The sequence below is a fragment of the Loxodonta africana genome, chromosome 5 (assembly GCF_030014295.1).
Source record: "Loxodonta africana isolate mLoxAfr1 chromosome 5, mLoxAfr1.hap2, whole genome shotgun sequence".
Lineage (NCBI taxonomy): Eukaryota > Metazoa > Chordata > Mammalia > Proboscidea > Elephantidae > Loxodonta > Loxodonta africana.
In genome coordinates, this window is record NC_087346.1 from 156,570,425 (window position 1) to 156,589,055 (window position 18,631).

The window sequence follows — 18,631 nt, forward strand, 5'->3', positions numbered from 1 at the left end:
GGCTGGCACGCCCTGAGGTGGTGCCGTGACACAGGCCCAGCTGGGAAGGAGGAGGCACGTGTCTGCTAGTCCTTCCAGCCATCCTCTCACACTTCGGTGGAAAACAGCACTTTGATTGACCTACATGGCTGTGTTCTAAAATATCCTGAGCTCTGACAGTGGCTTGTTGGGTGGGCGGCTCACAGCTGGAGGCCAGACACCAAGGAACTCGGAGAGGAGGGCAAGTAGACGTGCCAGGACTTGCTCTTCAGTAGATCACCGTCCAGCACGCGGGCCCAGAGGTGCAGTGCAGAGGCTACCTGGGGCCCCTGGCCCTTCTCCACTCACTTGGGACAGGTCTCAGGCTCCCGGAGCCTTGGCTTCCACTCCCCCTACAAGCACAGACCTGACCATTGCCGCAGCCTGGAGCTCCCGCTGTGATGCGGCCTCAAGCAGAGACCCGACCGTTGCCGTAGCCTGGAGCTCCCGCTGTGATGCGGCCTCAAGCAGAGACCCGACCGTTGCCGTAGCCTGGAGCTCCCGCTGTGATGCGGCCTCAAGCAGAGGAGCCTTGGCCGATGGCAGCTGTGACTGTGGTGCTGATTTTGGTGAGTCCACACCAAGTGGGTGTGGCCGCCCACCATGGTGCCCCCGGACAAACAGCACCCTGGCTGATAGCTCTTTCCTGCCATGGCTCCTGTGTTCTTTCTGCAGTTTTTGCTGGCCTCCCTGCCTGGGACTCACCTGCCCCAGCATACCTTTAATTCTGACCCCTTGAGCAGCATTGTGCCCCATTTTTAAGGTCTCTTTTCCAGGGCTATCTCCCTTACAGTGCCTCTGGCCACCCTCCTGGGCCTACCGCTCTCCCTGGGGTGTCATTTGGGAGGACAGAGGCAGGTTTACAGACCCTATTCCCACAGCACACAGACCTGCTGAGAGCCCTGCATTCCTTGGCACAGGGCCTATTCTTTGGTGGGGGTTAGGATCTTTGCCTTAGCCCTGATGCTCTGAAGCTTCTCAATTGTTCTGTGGGTGGGACTCCTTACTTGTACTGCCCAGAGAGGCCTTTCAGTCCAGAACTCGCATCTCCAGCCCTGGGAAATCCCGCTTGACTATTTGCAGTGTTTCCCTCCTTTTCTCTGTTTCTTTGTGGATCCCATTTAATCAGAGTTAGACCGCTGGGGGCCTCTGCACCTCTCTGGCTGGTGTTTTAGCTATAAATGCACACCCTCTAACTCTGATAACTGGCAGGTTCTTGTGGTTAGTTTTTTCTCTTCCCTTGATCGTTTCTGCCCCCCTGGCCTCATTTTCCTGTTTATCCTGGTTTTGTTCTCTTTGCAGTGGCAGGACTGCTTCCCACACCTCTGATCCTCAAGGAGGACTGTCCCCACCCTTTCTGACCTTGTGGGTTGATATCTTTGTAGTTTTCTTGACTGTGAAGTCTCAGGAGGCAAGGACACGTTGTCATTGTACCCTCATTAACAAGAAGCCTGGCATTTCTGAATCCAGGGTACTGCAAAGCCTGAAGTGCCTCTCCCGCCTCCTTGGCCTCGTCAACCTGCTGCTGACAGGACTTCATGTGCGCCAATTCTCTCATCCATCGCGCTGCTGCCCTTTTCACACAGCTCCAGGAAAAAAGAGCAAGATCCCCTTCTCATAGGTTGCACGAAGTTTATCACTGAGCCTTGCAGCTGGCCATCTTATCTTGTAGAACAACGTGGCAGAACCTAGACTGCTTCCCTGGCAGCCCCCACCACGGAGCTTGTGGCTGCAGGCCTTCATGCAGAAACCTCGTACTCCAGAGTGTTATTGTTGATTCACAAACCAGTGACTATTCCGGAAAATTATGTCACTAGTGTGGCCCTGTCAGCGAAGCTTTCTCTGCCCTGACTGAATTCACGTAGTTCTGAGGCGTCTGGAGCATTGTATAATAAAAGACAGCCAAGTGGGGTCACAGAGCTCTTCAGATTTGAAGTCATAGCACTTTGTTGCTCTGGAGAAGACTGAGAAATGTAAGAAGGCCACCTGCTCTAGAACTGAGATGTCCAGTTCAAGGTGGAGCCTGGAGTGCATGTGGCTCCCTCTTCTGCTATATAGTGGTGAAGAGTGAGGAGACACAGCCCCACCTTCTCGAGCAACGCCAGCTGAGGACAGAGGGCGGAGCAGCACAGGAGCTGGGCTAGAAACAGGAGAGGCTGAAGGCAGCAGAGAGCAGCCACAGCAGGTGTCTCACCTGCATCTGCCGGGGCAGGCATTTCACCAGCATCTGCCGGGGCGGTCGCTTCACCAGCATCTGCCAGGGCGGTCGCTTCACCAGTGTCAGCCGGGGCGGGTGCTTCACCAGCGTCTGCAGGGCAGGCGCTTCACCAGTGCCAGGGAGAAGCGCTTGGGGAGCCGTGCAGCATTCCTTCGACTGAGCAGAGCACCTCCACTCTGCACGTAGGGGTCCCTAGCATAGCAGCCGGCACCCACCCACCCTCCCTGATTCAAGGCTGCCGGATGACAAGCACATTCCACATACACATGACTTCAGACAACCAAGCATTACCAGACGTTCAGACAAACTGCAGCCTGGGAAAAGGAAAACACAGATAAACACGGGAAAACGGCGTCTCAGAGGAAACGGGTAGCTCAGAGCCCAAAAAACCTCTTAAAATTCTAATTATATCTTCAAAGGAATTTGAGACTGTACTGTATCCTAGAAACGAGAACAGGATGCTATGAAAAATGGAGCAAAGAACCAGAACACTGTTGAAATACAGCGGAGTTGCCAAAGTACAAACAAAACCCTCATCTTGTGGTGACAAGTCAGTAGGCAAGGTCTAAACGGGATCAAGCAGGAAACACCGGGAGGCCATGGCCAACGGTGGCCAGAAAGTTCAGGGGTACCCAGAGAGTGGAAGGCTGGGTCCAGGGGCTGTGCTTTTCATCGTGAGCACTTATGGACTGTGTGTTTAATTCTGGATGTGTTTTACTTTGATACAAAATTAAAATTTAAGAAAATGTTGTCATTAAGTATGGTGCCCTGTGGAGCTCACAGGAGATGCCTGATCGTGCCCACGTCACGACCATCTCCCTTGCCTCGGGAGTGGCTGTCCCCCGGCAGTTTGGGGAAAGCCTTTCCAGACCTGGCTGACGTCAATGTCCGTGTTCATATCCCGTCCCTGTCTCGCTCTGCTGTACCCAATGTTGATTCAGGAACAAATGTGAACCAAATTTAAATTTCTGTTCTGTGGTTCTCTAAACTGAGCTGGAGTTGCTGTTTCCAATCAAACAAATAGTTTCTCTGAAATAAGATTTTGCCCTTTAACTCTTCGCTTTTAGGGAGAGAGACTCCGAAGCTTACATTGCGCCAAGCCGTGTGTCAGGTCCGTTGAGCGCTATACTGCGACCGCAGGGACCCCATGCGCCAGAGTACTATTGTTGCTTCACAGACAAGGGAATGTTCTGGAAAATGACGTCAGTCGTGTGGCCTTGACCGTGGATTGTCAGTCCAGGCTCAGGGAGAGCTACGCTTGGTGCCGACCTTCAGCCTGAAGCTGGAGCCGTGCATGTCAGGAGTGCAGTTCTCTGAAACACGGGGCTGCCGTGAGCAACGGGTTGGGTTTGGTTTTGGGTTAACGTGGTTGCCTTTCATCTACACGGAAAAAGTTTCGGATTAGTTTGCTCTTAGCAGCTGAGGGCACCGCCCCGCCCCACCCCCACTGCTCTTTTAAACTGTCCCATCAGGGGTCACAACCTGGATGCTGAGTCCCCTGGAGCTGCCCTGGGAGGGCCCTGCAGAGCCGCTCTGTCCTTGTCTCTTCCAGGACCTTCTGGACCCAGCCCGGTGGCGGATGCTGATCCAGCAGTTCCGGTATGACAACTACCGGCTGCATCAGCTGGGCAACAACTCCGTCTTCACGCTCACGCTGCAGGCTGGCCTCTCGGCCATCAAGACCCCGTATCCTTTCGGCTGCACGCTCCTCTCGCTTCAGTCTGCTGTTCACTTCTCTGATCTAATCTTGATAGACTCGATCTTGTACCGGCTCAGCTTTGTTCTCTGCAATGGAAAAGGAGGTCGGTGCTGTCACTGTTGTGCGAGGTTAAGACGGGCTCTAGGTCTGTCTGATTTTACAAAGAGCCCAGCACATGTGATGCCAAGTCTCCGCATTGTTTCTGCACGTGTGCTTCGTCTCCCTCTCACAGTCTGAAGCATTACTAGGTACACGGTACGTTGCTCTGTAAGCAAACGCTTTCATGTAGACTGACAGCTGTGACATTAGTCTCTCAGATGGCTTTCCCTTCTGATTTTCCAGAATCCTCAAGCATTTTAGTTGGTCTGAACCCTCAATGTCGCATCCAAGTTGCATTTTATTTCTTTTCTCTTCAAATGAGTTTGTACTATGGCAGTTGCTTCTCCAGCAGACTGCAGCCTCTCCCGTTGCAACGAGCCACACGGCGCACTGACCGGCACCTGCGGGTCTCTCTTGTGCACACATAGCTGAGGGCACAGTCAAGCCACGCTGTCCTCTCCACAGGTCCCCTCAGGACTGCTTTTGTGGTTTCTTTCCACCAGGACTGCCAGGTGCCCCTTCCCTGGAGACTGCCTCTTAGTCATTATCTGTCCTCAGCATCCTCACCTGAGCACTGTCGGGCCGTCCTTCCATGTGCGTGACAACTCATCGCCCCCTGCCCCATAGGGTTAGTGGCTGTCCAGGAGCCACCCATAACCTGGCAGCGCCCAGCGCAAGGCCCTCCTGTTGCCCTCCCTGCTGTCAAGAGTTAGAACATGTTGCCTTTTCTGAAGTCCACAAGAAATTCCTAACCAGGGTGGAGGGTCAGTGCACTTTGGGGCACAAAGATGGCTGTGGTCCCCAAGGTCATGTACAGAAGAGGGTCCCTGGAGGGGGTGGCGCTCTCACCTCTGCTCTTTGTCCCTTGCTCTGCCCTCCTCCCAGCTGGAGGCTCCTGGGGCAGAGGTTTCTCCCAGGCCAGTGCCACTGCAGCCTGGAGTCCCGGAGGCCCAGCGCCCGTGGGTGCCCCGGTCTGCTCTATTTGACCCAGTGGAGCTCCAGGGGCCCAGTGCCTGTGGGTGCCCCGGGTCTGCTCCGTGTTTGACCCGGAGGCTTCAGTGAGGCCATTTTCCTGGTGGGTGCAAGTGTTGTCTTTGCCTTGAAAAGTGAGCACGTGTTGTTTCCTGTATGGGCCTGGGGCAGGTGAGTGCACCAGCGTGTCCCCGTCCCACCTGCTCACTGCCCACAGGTGGCCCTGCCGAGCCTTCCTTAACCTGCCGCGCAGACAGTGCTACAAGGAAGATGGCAGCTCCAAGAGCCCTGACTGCCCCGTGTGCAGCCGGTCCCTCAACAAGCTGGCACAGCCCCTGCCCATGGCCCACTGTGCCAACTCCCGCCTGGTCTGCAAGATCTCCGGCGATGTGATGAATGAGAATAACCCACCCATGATGCTACCCAACGGATACGTCTATGGCTATAACGTGAGGGAGGGGACAGGGGACGAGGAGGGGTGGGGAGGGGCCAGGGCAGCACACGCCATCCGCACTGCTGTCCATGCTGCCGCCCGCCTGTCATTTGAAAGTGGGCAGAGGAGAGATGGGGAACGACAGCTGAGAGAGAGCCCTGGGGTCTTCAGAAGTAACTTTGGCAAATACAACAGTGTACTCCCTGACGCCTCACGGTGTGAGTTTTCAGTGGGAGTTAATTCAGGCTACACGTGCTTGTCTTAATGTGTCCTGATCTTACTTTTCAGTCTCTGCTTTCTATCCGCCAAGATGATAAAGTCGTTTGCCCAAGAACCAAAGAAGTCTTCCACTTCTCACAAGCTGAGAAGGTGTACATCATGTAGGCCGTCGCCGGCACGCAGCGGCTGGGGTGGCGGGCAGCAGGCGCCCCCCTCAGCTCCCACCTGCCACAGCATCATTGTTTCCTGCGACCAAAGATCAGCGAGCAACGACAGGTACTCACAGGAAGAGAGGAAATACGATTTCGTAAGTTTGTACTGGAAAACGTTTTGATGGGTAGGGTTTTGTAACATACGACACCTATTGGATGCTTCTGGAACGTCCTTTCACCTTTCAAAGGCGACCTTTCTTTACAGACGGACTTCAACACCAAGGGAAACTTCTAGAACATTTCAAAAATAGGAATCGATTCTTTCCCTCATGGTTTCTCACAGTTTCCCTCCCGTTTTTGCTAATAATGAGACCTGGGAAACGAGGGCTGGTTCTTCACCAGACTCCCATCTGTCTCAGCCCTGGACCTGGCCAAGTGGTGACACGCAGTGTGACCGTGGGTGTACCGCAGCAGCTCTGGCGTGCCCTGCTAGTGACATGATGGCTCCCTCCTAGAGCTGCTGCCAGCCGCCCGGCACCTGCCCACAGGCCCATGGGGAGCCAGCCTCACAGGAGCCCGCCTGCCTCACCAGGGTGCGCAGGTAACCTCATGCCGCCGTGCACGCCGCCTTACTTCCTGCTTTGAGAATGTATTCATGTGGAAATCCACTGGACCGAGTTTCTGCAGAGGCCTTGCCGGATGGTTCCATACATTTAGAGTAAACATTATTCATTACAGAAACAAATAGTTCAGTCAGGACAGCTACCAGTGACCTTCCAGACACAAAACATGTGGTAGTTGACAGAACCATGCTGTAGAGGTTTGTATTTAGCGCTTATTTTTGCATGTCAATGTTGATTAGCTAATAAACTGTAAATGTAAAACATGTTAATAAAATTGTTTTCTATTTCTCATTTCTGTGTAAGAAGGAGGCTGCTGTTGGGTTCTGTTCTTCCTCCCCCTTGGCTCCAGGTTTCTTTTCCAGCCCTTTCTCCTGACCCGGTTAGTGAGTGAGCAGCGTCCCCTCCAGCCCACCCTCCAGGTTTCCTGGCCACAGTGGCTGGCACGGGGCCTGGGTCTGTCACACACGGGCAGCCCACTGAGGCCCGCCTGCTCTTAGTGCCACAGCAGCTGTGGTTCTCAAGACGTGAGCCTCCACGTGCCAACCCTCCCAAGAGGCCTGCTCATGTCTCACTTCAGCTGCCCCCTGGGGCTGTCACCAAGGGTTTGGTGACTGGGCCTCTCAGGTCCTTTAGGATCATCTGACCTGAAGCGTGCCCCGTGCTGAGTGGGTACGAGACTGGCGGCCCCCGGTGTCATGGCTACGCCCCCGGGCCTCCTCTCTGAATCCAGGCCAGTTTCACCCGAGCTGTGGGCTGCAGCAGCCTCTGAGCAGCCCGGGGCTGTGCTGGCCACTCCCCCACACAGCCTCCAGGGTGTGAGGCTCCTTGGGAACAGATGCCTCCTGTCTCCCCCTCGGAGCTCCCCTCTGCTGGCGTGGCTGGTGAAGGCGTTGTCAGGTGCGTTCCTGAGGCAGCTGTGGTCTCAATGAGCGCACAGAACAATGACAGTGGGGCCCCCTGCACGGTGGGTTCTCCCCTTGGGGAGGGCTCACTCAGCTGCTCCAGCCCCAGCCGCCCTGAGAACTGGCTCGCTTCCTTCCACACTTCCCTCTTGATCAGCATCGCTTCCCTGATTGTAGCTAAAGGGGGCCCAAAATACAGCAAGAGGCCCCATAGGCCTGTCTACCAAAAGGACAATTAGCAGTGTGAGTAGGGTGCATCCATCCTGGAGGGGCTGCTTCCTGCTGGCACTCAGACCTGCCAGCGCCATGGATGGCCATCCACTGGCCAGTCCAGGGGTCCCTGAAGGGTGAGAGCACCCACATCCTGGTGTCCCAGCCCGAGCCCTCCTGGTTTGGATTCGAGGAGCTGTCTCCAGCCTCTGCGTGTCTGTGACTGCATCCCTGGCTACTGGGACCTTCGGGGCAGCCTGTGGAGACATGCGGGCATCATCTGTTGTGGGCGCAGCATCTGGCCGCAGCCACCAGTGACCCAGGGGCTGGCGTACTGAGGCTGGGGGCTGGACCTGGGGAGGCCTGTGGCTGCTGCTATCAGCCTGGGGCCACCTGCCCTGCCATTCCTGAGGCAGCTGCCAGGGCCTGGACGGCCACTGGCTTTCTCCCCTCCCTACCCCCTTCAGCCTTCTTCTGAGAGCTGCTGGTGGCCACTGGGTTTCTCTCCATTCTCATTCGGCAGCACAGCCCCTTCCCTCAGGTCCACACTGGATGCCCCAGCCTGGGGCCTTCCCACCTGCCCTCTTCAGTGCAGGGTGCTGGCTGTCCACAGCTCCTCGTGGTGGCTCCTGAAGGTGGCTCAGCAACGCTGTTTGCTGTCCGTCCCTTGTCACCACGCAGGCTCTGCCAAGAGCCCATCCTCGTATCTCTAGCTGTTCACACCTAGACCTCCAGTGCCGGCCTGGCCTGGCACAGAGACAGCTTGGCCACCTGATTCCACAAGGCCACGTCCTCACCCCTGGCCTCCTCCAAGCTCACCTGGAGGACCCAGCCCCCGACCCTCCTGTCCCCACACCTCTGTTCCAGCTGTGGCTGCCTGGCCCTATGCACACTCTGGCCTCCCTCCCATGAGCCTCCAGCGAGGCCCTGCCATGCTTGTGTCTCCACGTCTGTCTTTCCTGGATGAACTTGTCCTTCTTTGTTGAGAAAGCAAAAGCCAGGGCCAGGGAGCCCCCACCTTGCCACAGCAGCCTCTGACTCCTTGGTCCTCCCTGCCCCCAACGCCCACCCCAGGCACCACTAGGTCCAGCAGAGGCCCTCTGAGCCACCTTGTGAACCCGGCTTCCTCCGTGGAGGCGGGCGCGCCACGCCCTTAGGGATGACCCAGCCACCCCTCACCCAGACATCCCACTTCAGAGCCCTCCAGCCCAAGTCTCTGTTCACACAGCCACTTTTTCAGTGGTTCTGTTTTATTACAAGCCTTTGAAAAGTGCCTTTTCAAAAAGCCAGAGCTCCCTTGAGTCCTGTGTGTGGAGGCAGTCCACGGTGCTGGCCGTACGTATGTCCGCACACTCTGTGGTCCACGCAAGCATCGCACGTGTTTTCTTGGAAAACATGATCACGTCTATGCGATGCTCTCCAACGTACTTCTGCCACTTGCAGTACATGGATGTCCTTCAAGGTCAGTACATGTAGTCATGAACCACGGGACGCCCGGGCAACACCTGACCCCATGTAGTGCATGGTCGTCTTTTTTTTCCTTTTGAAATTTGATGCTTTATTAGAACTCTTTAAATTTGAATTTGCAAACACGTAACACAGGAAAAGATAAAAATCCCGCCCCATCCTTCTTAACCCAGGGGGTAGAAGCAGGACTCATAAGAACAGAGTTCAAGACAGGGCTTCTGCTTTAACCACTGCATGGCTCCCACCCTGGGAAACGAACTACCTTCAAGGCTTGCTAACCCAGACCTGTTCAGCCTCCGGAGCCCGCTGGGTGCCACGCTCCCAGGCTGCCCGGAGCCTGCTGGGTGCCACGCTCCCAGGCTGCCCGGAGCCTGCTGGGTGCCAGGCTCCCAGGCTGCCCGGAGCCTGCTGGGTGCCAGGCTCCCAGGCTGCCCGGAGCCTGCTGGGTGCCAGCCTCCCAGGCTGCCCGGAGCCTGCTGGAAGTTTCATTCATGGTGTAGCGATAGTTCCTTCTTTTTATTGCTGTGTAGTATTCCATGACATGAACAGCACAAGTTGGTGGACCTCTGGGTTGTTGCCAGATTTTGGCTGCTATGGATACAGCTGCTGTGAACACACTTACCCATATGGACATACACTGGATATATACAATGTGTGATAAACTCACTGGTATCACAGTGCAATAGTATGTCACACACGAACACAGACACGCCCAGGGTGTACATACAGTGTGTATTTCTGTGGGGATATACCCAGGAGGGGAATTTCTGGGTTATATTTTTAGCTTTACTAGATACTGACAAGCACTTTTCCAAAGTGGTGGTGCCAGCTTACACCTCCACCAGCAGCGTCTGAGGGCTCAGCGGCTCCACAGCCTTGCCAGAACTTGGCATTGGGAAGCTTTTTAGTTTTAGACATTCCGTTGCTTCTGTATGTTATCTCACTATGGGTTTTTTTGTTTGTTTTTTGAGGTAAAAATTGCATACATTGAAATGGACAAGTCTTAAGTAAATAATGTTATGAGTTTTGATAAATGTATACATGTATGTATCCACCACCAGGTCAAGGTGTAGAACATTTTCATTACCCCAGAAAGTTAGTTACCTTGTGTATTAGGACGGCTGTGGTAACAAAGTATCGTGAAATAGATGGCTTAAAGCAAGGGAAATTCTTTCTCTCTCAGCTCCGGAGGCTGGAAGTCAGAAATCAAGGTATTACCAGGACCGCGCTCTCTCCGGGATCTCCAGAAGAGAATTCTTGCTTGCCTCTTCCAGCCTCTGGTGGCCGCCAGGCATTCCTTGGCTTGTGGCAGCATCATTCCAGTCTCAGCCTCTCTCTTCACGTGGCATCTTCCCTCTGTCTCTGCCTCTTCTCCTCTTCTTATGAGGATATCGGTCCTATTGGACTGAGCGTCCACCCCACTTCAGTATGACCTCATCTTAACCAGTTACAGCTGCAACAACCCTATTTCCAAATAAGGTCACATTGTGAGGTTCCAGGCAGAACGTAATTTTTTTTTTTTTTTTTGGAGGGGGAACACTATCCAACCCAGTGCACCTTCCAGGCTATCCACACCCCTTATATACAATCACTGTTTCGATTTTTATCGTCAGGTAAATCAAATCATAGATTATGTACTCTTGTGTGTCTGGCTTTTCTGACTCAACAGAATGCTTTCGAAATTCACCCACGTTGTTGCATGTATCGGTGGTTCTGACTTGTTTTTGCTGAGTAGTAGTCCATGTTTAAATGTACCACAATTTGTTTATCACTCTCTTCTTGATACCCATTTAGGGCCCTTTCCACTTTTTGGCTATTATGAATAAATCTGCTATGAATATTTGTGCGCAAGGCTTTTTGTGGACGTTATTTTTATCTCTTTTGGTTAAATATCTGACAATGGAATTATTGAGTCATAGTGTTGCTCTATATTTAATTTTATGAAAGCTGCCAAAGATTTTCCCAAAGTGGTCATATCATTTATACTCACCAGCAGGGTTCCAGCTGGTCCACATCTTTGCCAACATTTGGCTCTGTCATTCTGTCATTCTTTAGCCATCCAGGTGGGTGAGGAGTGGTGTCTCACTGTGGTTTTGTGTTCTCATGACTAATGACATTGACCTCCTTTTCATGTGCTGATTGGCCATTCATATATTTGTTCAAGTCTTTTGCCCATTTTTTAATGGATTATCTGTCTTTTTTTATTGATTTGTAGGAATTCTTAAATATTTTTGATACAGGCTGTTTGCCATACGTGTAGACATTTACATTTTATTAGCAATGTCAGCGGTGAACAGAGATCTTAATTTTAGTGAAGCTCAGTTTAACAATTTTTTTTCTTTTATGGTTCGTGATTTTTGTGTTCTATCTAGGAAATATTTGCCTATTCAGGATCCCAATGATATTCTTCTATATCTTCTAGAAGATTTATACTTTTAGCTTTTATGCTTAGGTCTGTGACCCATCTCAAGTTAATTTTTGCGTGTGGTGTGAGGAAGTGGTGGGGGTTCATTTTTTTCCCCTTTATGTTTATCCAGTTGTTCTAATATAATTTGTTGGAAAGATCCCCCCACCCCCCACCCTCCATTGAAGAACATTGGCTCCTTTGTTTAAAAAAAAAAAAAATTGACTATATATGTTTGGGTCTATTTCTGGAAAATCTCTTCTGTGGAATTGATCTTGAAGTCTGCCTTACACCAATACCACATTATCTTGATTACTGAGGTTTTAAAGTAAATTGTGAAACTACTTTGTTCTTTTTTCAAATATTGTTTTGGCTGTTCAAAATCCTTTGTGTGGAGCCCTGGTGATGCAGTGGTTAAGGGCTCAGCTGCTAACCAAAAGGTTCGCAGTTTGAATCCACCAGTTGCTCCTTGGAAACCCTATGGGGCAGTTCTGCTCTGTCCTGTAGGGTTGCTGTGAGTTGGAATCAACTTGATGGCAACCGCTTTGGTTTTTGGTTTTTGTTGTTGTTAAGTCTTTCACATTTTCATATAAATTCTAGAATCAGTTTTCCATGTCTACAAAAGAAAAAAAGTCTATGGGATTTTAATTGGAATCAAATCTATAGATCAATTTGGGGACTTGAAATCTTAGCAATATCGAGTCTTCCAACCCACAAACCTGGTATAGCTCTCCATATATTTAGGTCTCCTTTAATTTCTCTCATCTAAGTTTTATAGTTTTCAGTGTATGGGACATATATTTTATTATAGAATTATTCAAGTCTTTTTTCCCTCTTAAGTCTGTTTTGAGAATTATGTCATTAAAGAACTTGTCCATTTCATCTAAGTTGTAGAATTTACTGATATAAAGTTTTCCATAATATACCCTATTATTTTTTGTAATGTCTGTAGGATATGTAGTGATGTCTCCTATCTGGTCATTTGTTTCTTCTCTGTTTTTCTCTTCATCGGCCTAGTTAGGTATTTATCAATTTTATTGTTACAGAAAACTGTCTTTTAGTTTGATTGGCTTCTTCCCTCCCCCCCCTCCCCCCATTGTTTGCCTGTTTTCTGTTTAATTCATTTCTGCTCTTGTCTTTACTATAGCTTTTCTCCTGTTTACTTTGGGTTTAATTTTCTCTTTTTTCCTAACTTCTTAAAGGGGAAGATTAGTTTACTGATCTGCGGCCTTTCTTTTCTAATATAACCATCCTACATATTTTTTATGTTTATCAAAATTGTGTTTTTATTTTCATGCAAATCAAAATATTTTATAGTTTTCCTTGTGATTTCTTCTTGGACCCATGCATTATTTAGAAGTCTGTTGGTTAATTTCCAAGTATTTAGGGTTTTTCCAAAACTTTTTCTATTATTAAGTTCTAATTTAATTCTGTTGTAAGGAAAATACTCAGTATGGTTTCAGTTCCCTTAAATTTATTGAGACTTGTTTTATGACCCAGAATGGGATCTATCTTGGTGAATGTTCCATGTACACTTGAAAAGAAATTCTGCTAATGTGGGTAGTGTTCTATAAATGTCACTAGGTCAGACTGGTTGATGGAGTTGAAATCTTTCACATCATTATTGATTTCCTTTCTACTTGTTACATCAGTTACTGAGAGAGGAATACATATACAATTAAGTGACATCAATAACATTTACCATGTTGTGCAAGGATCATCACTGTTTCCAGTTTTTTTCCTTATCTTTGACAAAGGGCCTGTTAAACAATAACTCCCACTTTCCCCAACCCAGTGAAACCCCTAATAAATTTGGTTTCTATTCATTTGCCTACTGCAGATATTTCATATAAGTGGGATCACGCAATATTTATCCTTTTGTGTCTGACTTATTTCACTCAGCATAATGTTTTTAAGGTTCACTCATTTTGCAGCATGTATCAGAACTTCATTTCTTTTTATTGCAGAATAATATTCCATTGTATGTACGTACCACATTTTTTATCCATTCATCTATTAATGAACATTTGGGCGTTTCCACCTGTTGGCTATTGTGACTAATGCTGCAGTGAACATTGGTGTACAAGTATCTTTTGGAGTATCTGCTTCAAGACTTCTGGGTACATAGCTAGGAATAGAATTGCTGGGTCATAGGGTAATAATTATCTGTTTAACTTTTTGAGGATAGTTCAGTCAAGTATTGCTCCATGTGTTTTGAGTCACTGTTATCAGGAGTATACACATTTAGGATTAATGCCTTCTTAAAAGTTTTGTCCCCTTTATCATTATGAAGTGTCCCTCTTTGGTAATATTCCTTGTTATAAAGTCTACTTTGATATGAGTAAAACCAGTCCAGCTTTTGTGTGCTTAGTGTTCGTACCTTATATATTTAATCCTTTTACTTTTAACCTACTTGAGCATTTAATTTGAAGTGTGTTTCTTACAGTTAGCATATTAGTGGTCTTGCTTTTTTAAAATACAATTTGACAATCTTGGCCTTTTAATTGGGGTGTTTAGACCATTTAAATTTAAAGTAATCATTGTTGGATTTAAATATATCACATTGCTACTCGTTTCTATTTCCTCATCTGTTTTTTGTTCCACTTTTTATCTTTACCTATCTTCTTTTGTGTGTGTGTGTGTGTGTGTGTGTTTAATGATTCCACTTCATCTTTGTTGGCTTATTGGCTATACTTCTTTTTTTGTGGTTGCTCTAGGGTTTCATTGTACATTTTTAACTTATCACAATGTACCTTCAAATAATATTATACCAGTATATGTAAGATGGAAACACTGGTGGCATAGTGGTTAAGTGCTACGGCTCCTAACCAAAGGGTTGGCAGTTCGAATCCGCCAGGGGCTCCTTGGAAAATCTATGGGGCTGTTCTATTTTGTCCTATAGGGTTGCTGTGAGTCGGAATTGACTTGACAGCAATGGGTTTGGTTTTTTTTTTTATATGTAAGATGTAAGAATCTTATAACATATACCTCCATGTCTCCTCTCCTGTCCTTTGAGCCATTGTCATCATATATTTTACTGCAACAGATATTTTACAGTGCATTATTTACTTTAAACAGTCCGTCATTTATAAAAAGAAATTTAAAATAAGAAAAAATAGATCTTATATTTACCCCCATTTTTACATTTACAGCACTCTATTTCTTTTACAGATATAAGTGTGTATCTGGTGTCATTTTCCTTTCATATGACAATCTTCCTGCAACATGTCCTGTCCTGCAGATCTGCTGGAAATGAGTTCATTCAGCTTCTGTCTGAAAATATTTTTACTTCATGTTCGAAGGATATTTTCATTGCATATACAGTTCTAGGTTGACAGTATTTTTTTCTTTCACTAGTTTAAAGATGTCATTCCATTGTCTCATGGCTTTCATTGTTTCTCCCAAGAAATTGACGGTTGCCTTGTCTTTGTAACTCTGGACATATTATGCCTTTTTCCTCTGGCTGCTTTTATGATTTTTCTATTTGTCACTGGTTTTACCCAGTTTGATTATGATATGCCTTAGGTGGTTTTCTTTGGGTTTATCCTGGTTGAGATTCATCATCTCTGAAAGTTGCATTTGGTTCTTTTAAAATATTTTCTAGTTCACATTATGATTCATTGTGCCTTCCTAATTTTATCATTCATTTAACATTTAACAAATGTTGAGCACCTACACACACCTACTGTGTGTCTGGCATTAGGAAACAAAACAGAGATCCCTGTTCTCATGCGGTATGCATTCGAGGAGTGAGGGAAAATAGAAACAATAAAAAATAAACATAATATGCTTTTCATGATAGAAAGTAGTAAGTGCCATGGGAAAAAGTAGAGCAGGTTAAGAAAATGGAGATGGGGGTGCTTGATACAGCAAGGATGGTGAGGGGCTGGAAGAGCAAATGTTCAGGGTGAAATATTAACAAAGGCTCCAAGGAGGTGAGGAACGAGCCACGTGGATATTAGGGGAAGAACCTTCCAGGCAAAGGGACTGGCTCCACAGAGACCTACTGTGGTTGGGGTGAAGCAAGCAAGGGAGAGAAGAGCAGGTCAGAGAAATAAACAGATGGCGGGGGGATAGTTAGAGGCGGGGGGCACAGCTCATTTCCTTTGCAGGACTTACAAAGTCTTCCATGATGTGGAACCAGGTCCACTGACTCCAGTATGTGGCCTGCACTGCAGATGCAAGTATTTGGGGGCGGGGTCACCTGCAACCCGGACACTGCCCTGAAGAGAAATGGGGCCCTCAAAGGGTCCAAACGGTGGGCGGGGGAGAGCTGCCCACATATGCAGAGAAGGCTTCACGACCATTCGAGCAAGGACCCCAAACCAGCGAGATGCCCTGTTGAGACCTGGGCAGGAGCTTTCCAGGCAGCGGACAGCTTGTGCCAAGGCTCGGCAGTTGCAACGACGGTGTTGGCGGCAGTAAGGACAGCAAGGGCGCAAAGCTGCGAGGAGTGGGAGCGTGTGCGGGGGCCTGTGGGGAGACATGGATTGGGGTGGCCGCGTACGGGAGAGGCCTGGCTGTCGCGTGTGCCCAGGTGGGGTGACCGGCTGTTGACTTTGAATATTGGAGGAATGAAGGTAAGGCTTGTCTCGCCAGGGCGCAGGTGCTCCTCCAGCCATCGTGTGCGGACTTAAGTCTCCAGCCGGGGCGCTCCTCTCTCTGGGCTTCAGGCAACCCCGCCCCGGGCCTCCCCTGCTTGGGTGGGCGACGCGTCCCACAGACGCCGCAGGGCTGAGCCTGCCCTTCCCCAGGCGCCCCTTGCACATGGCCGGAACGCCTATATTCCCGGGCCCGGGCCCTGGGGTCACCCTTGGCTCCCAGCGTTCCATCCACACTCGCTCGGGCCTGCGCTGCAGTGGTTTCACCCAGCCAGGGGAGGCCCAGTGCGCCCGCGGTGCACGGGCGCCACCGTCCGGCCGCACCGGCCCACGCCTCACACCCTCCCCGGCTCGGCCCCGGCCGGGGGAACCGGGTACCCGACTCCTCCGCCTGCTCTGGGGGCGGCCTCTGCCCGCGGCCCTGCCGGCAGCGCCGGGCATGAGAAACGGGCCCCGAGGCTCCACCCGGGCGGTCATGGCCCGGCGCGTCCCCGGGGACCGCGAGCCTCCCGGAGGTTGTAGCGTTGAAACTGAGGTCTCAACCCTTCTACGGGCCTCAGTTTCCACGTCTGTACGTCGCGGCAAGGCGCCCGCGTCCCCTTTAAGATAAGCTTGCTGCGCCCTCCCGCCTCCTTTTTCTCGCGCGTCTCCCTCCCCAAGCTTCCCCGGCCCGCAAGGCCGGGAGCGCGCTTGCGTCACCGCCCTGACCCTGGCTCCACCCACGCGCCCGCGCCGCCGGGCCAAGGCGAGCCAATGGATGCAGAGCTTGGGAACACGTGACAGGAGGCGGGCGGGACCCCACCGGAAGGGGCGGGGCACAGGAGGGAAGGGTTGCGTCGCACGGTAGGTACCGCAGTCCCTGCGCTGACCCCGGCTTCCGCGTCGCCAGGGCCAGGGCGAGCCAATAGCTGCGGCGCTCTCGAGCACGTGACAGGAGCGGGGCGGAGCCTCCGCCGGGAGGGGCGGGGCGAAGGCGGGAGGTGCCGGGACGCTAGGTAAGGGTCGCCGGCGCCGCGCTGACAGGGCGAGGGTCGCGCCGGGCTCTGGCCTTCAGGTTCCCCGTGCCGGGCAGGGGCCGGGCGGCGGGTGCGGCGCGGGACCGGAGAGCGACGGCCTGCGGGCAGGCCTCTCCCGCGCTGCTTCCCCTCAGTCCCCCAGGGTCCCCGCAGCCGAGGGGGGCGTCCAACCAAGAAGACCCGAGTGGAGAGATGCGCCCGGGGCGGAGGGTCGTCACGGGCCGCGTGGGCAGCGGCCTTCACTCGGGAAGCGCGGGGGACCCGGGAGAGAGCCCTGGTTGCCCCCCGGCCGGGACTGCTGCCCAGCGTGGCCGTCGGCCGGAGTAGGCGAGGTTAAGCGCCGGTTTTCATTAACAGTAAACGTCACTGTGCGCGGGTCTTTGGTCCTCCAGACGTGACACGTGCTCCCGCCTGGCCTGGGGAGGCTCTGGCAGCTTCCAGTGTCGGAAGGGAGGGGACCCCGGCCGCGGCAAGGCGGGCGGAGAGGAGGGTGGACCCAATGCGGGGCGGGGGGCCACCTTTCCCGCCCGTCCGCTGGGGTGGAAGAGCCTGGTGCGTGGTCCTTTCTGTCTGGGGAAAGCTTTCAGTGAGGCGGGCTTTGGGACTGGGGAAGAGGAGCTCTCTGAGCTCGCAGGCTCCTGCTGAGAGCCTCTGCGTGGCTCCCTCTTCCGCATCGGGAAGCTCAGCTCTACAGCCAGCGGCCCAGGCTGCCCGAGTCTCAGTTCATGACTTGCCTGGGCCTGCTCTCCTTGGCTCTTTCCAATTCTTCTGTCCAATTTCTTGGCCTCACCCTCACCCCTGGCCTTTTTCTTCCCTGCAGTGCCCAACGCAGCTCGGCACTGGTGCCTCTGTTTGCACCTGGGCTCCACAAGGCCCCACGGGGCTCCACAAGCGCTTTCATCTGGTTCTTGTTATAAAACGGGCTGCCCTTTGCCTCTGCAGCCATTCCAGAGGCTGTCCTGTGGATCGTGGTATTGGCAGGAGGAGGGCCCCAATCAGATGGATTTGGAAGAAGCTAACTTAAATATCATTTAGCCAGTGATGTTCGTCCCTTTAATGTGCCACGTGCATTGCCAAACCCGAAAACAGCTACAGCATCTCCCAAACTTGGGTGGTCATGGAACTTCAGTGTTGTGTTCCTTTCTCTGTACTTTTCCTGATTATCACCACAAGGGCCTTGTTGGACTCACCATGAATTCCATCTTGAATCGTTATATTTCCCAGGGGTTCATCTCATGGTGGCAATGGCATGACAGCTCCAGCCTCAGGGCCCCTCCTGGAATGCCCCCCTGGAATGGAGTTCAGTAAACATTTGTTCATAAAATGATGAACTGTAAAGTACTGGGTTGTGATTTGGCATCTCTGCATTACATGTTTCTAGATATGGATCAAAAACTTCCAAAGTTGGTAGAAGAGCTCACAACTTCAGGAGAACCCCAGCTGAATCCCGAGAAAATGAAGGAACTAAAGAAAATTTGCAAGTATGTGTTAGGGTCCAGCATTTCGTGGTGACTGACTGGCCTGGTGGGTCTGTAATGTACTTAGAGATTGGGGCTGCCCTTGGGGTCTGACCTTCTGCCCAGCTGCATATATTTCAG

At 51.2% G+C, this 18,631-nt stretch overlaps 3 protein-coding genes across 8 annotated transcripts in view; 2 read left to right on the top strand and 1 right to left on the bottom strand.

Annotated features, from left to right (window-relative positions):
- The window catches only part of MAEA (macrophage erythroblast attacher, E3 ubiquitin ligase), a 52,073-nt gene extending 45,332 nt beyond the window's left edge, over positions 1-6,741 (top strand). The window contains exons 8-10 of one of the 2 annotated variants that reach the window (XM_064286125.1): positions 3,789-3,922; positions 5,260-5,455; positions 5,728-6,741. In XM_064286125.1, the coding sequence (XP_064142195.1) occupies positions 3,789-3,922; positions 5,260-5,455; positions 5,728-5,823 (426 nt within the window). In that variant the 3' untranslated portion in view covers positions 5,824-6,741. The remainder of the gene's footprint in view (positions 1-3,788; positions 3,923-5,259; positions 5,456-5,727) is intronic. The other variant, XM_064286126.1, reaches the window with a different exon arrangement.
- A 391-nt stretch (positions 6,742-7,132) lies between these two features.
- On the bottom strand, positions 7,133-17,707 carry LOC135231494 (collagen alpha-1(I) chain-like). Its single transcript, XM_064286328.1, has 6 exons — positions 17,401-17,707; positions 16,869-17,275; positions 15,621-16,782; positions 9,298-9,485; positions 7,697-7,802; positions 7,133-7,512 (listed from the first exon to the last, which is right to left on the bottom strand). The coding sequence occupies exons 1-6, from the start codon at positions 17,705-17,707 to the stop codon at positions 7,133-7,135; spliced, it is 2,550 nt and encodes an 849-aa protein (XP_064142398.1).
- UVSSA (UV stimulated scaffold protein A) overlaps positions 16,964-18,631 on the top strand; it is a 42,995-nt gene continuing 41,327 nt past the window's right edge. For 2 of the 5 annotated variants that reach the window (XM_064286128.1, XM_064286131.1), the window contains exon 1: positions 17,388-18,514. In XM_064286128.1, coding sequence (XP_064142198.1) covers positions 18,357-18,514 — 158 coding nt within the window. In that variant the 5' untranslated portion in view covers positions 17,388-18,356. Of the gene's footprint in view, positions 17,013-17,099; positions 17,366-17,387; positions 18,515-18,631 lie in introns of those variants that run through there. The other 3 variants (XM_064286129.1, XM_064286130.1, XR_010322173.1) reach the window with 3 other exon arrangements.

What these genes read in the sequence shown, in the direction of transcription:
- LOC135231494 (XM_064286328.1), bottom strand. Translation starts at nt 17,707, where the DNA reads ATGCGGAAGAGGGAGCCACGCAGAGGCTCTCAGCAGGAGCCTGCGAGC. An exon ending in GGACCAAAGACCCGCGCACA is followed by an intron (nt 17,276 to 17,400) that starts GTGACGTTTACT and finishes GCGCTTCCCGAG; the next exon opens with TGAAGGCCGCTGCCCACGCG. An exon ending in GGGTCAGCGCAGGGACTGCG is followed by an intron (nt 16,783 to 16,868) that starts GTACCTACCGTG and finishes CGTGTTCCCAAG; the next exon opens with CTCTGCATCCATTGGCTCGC.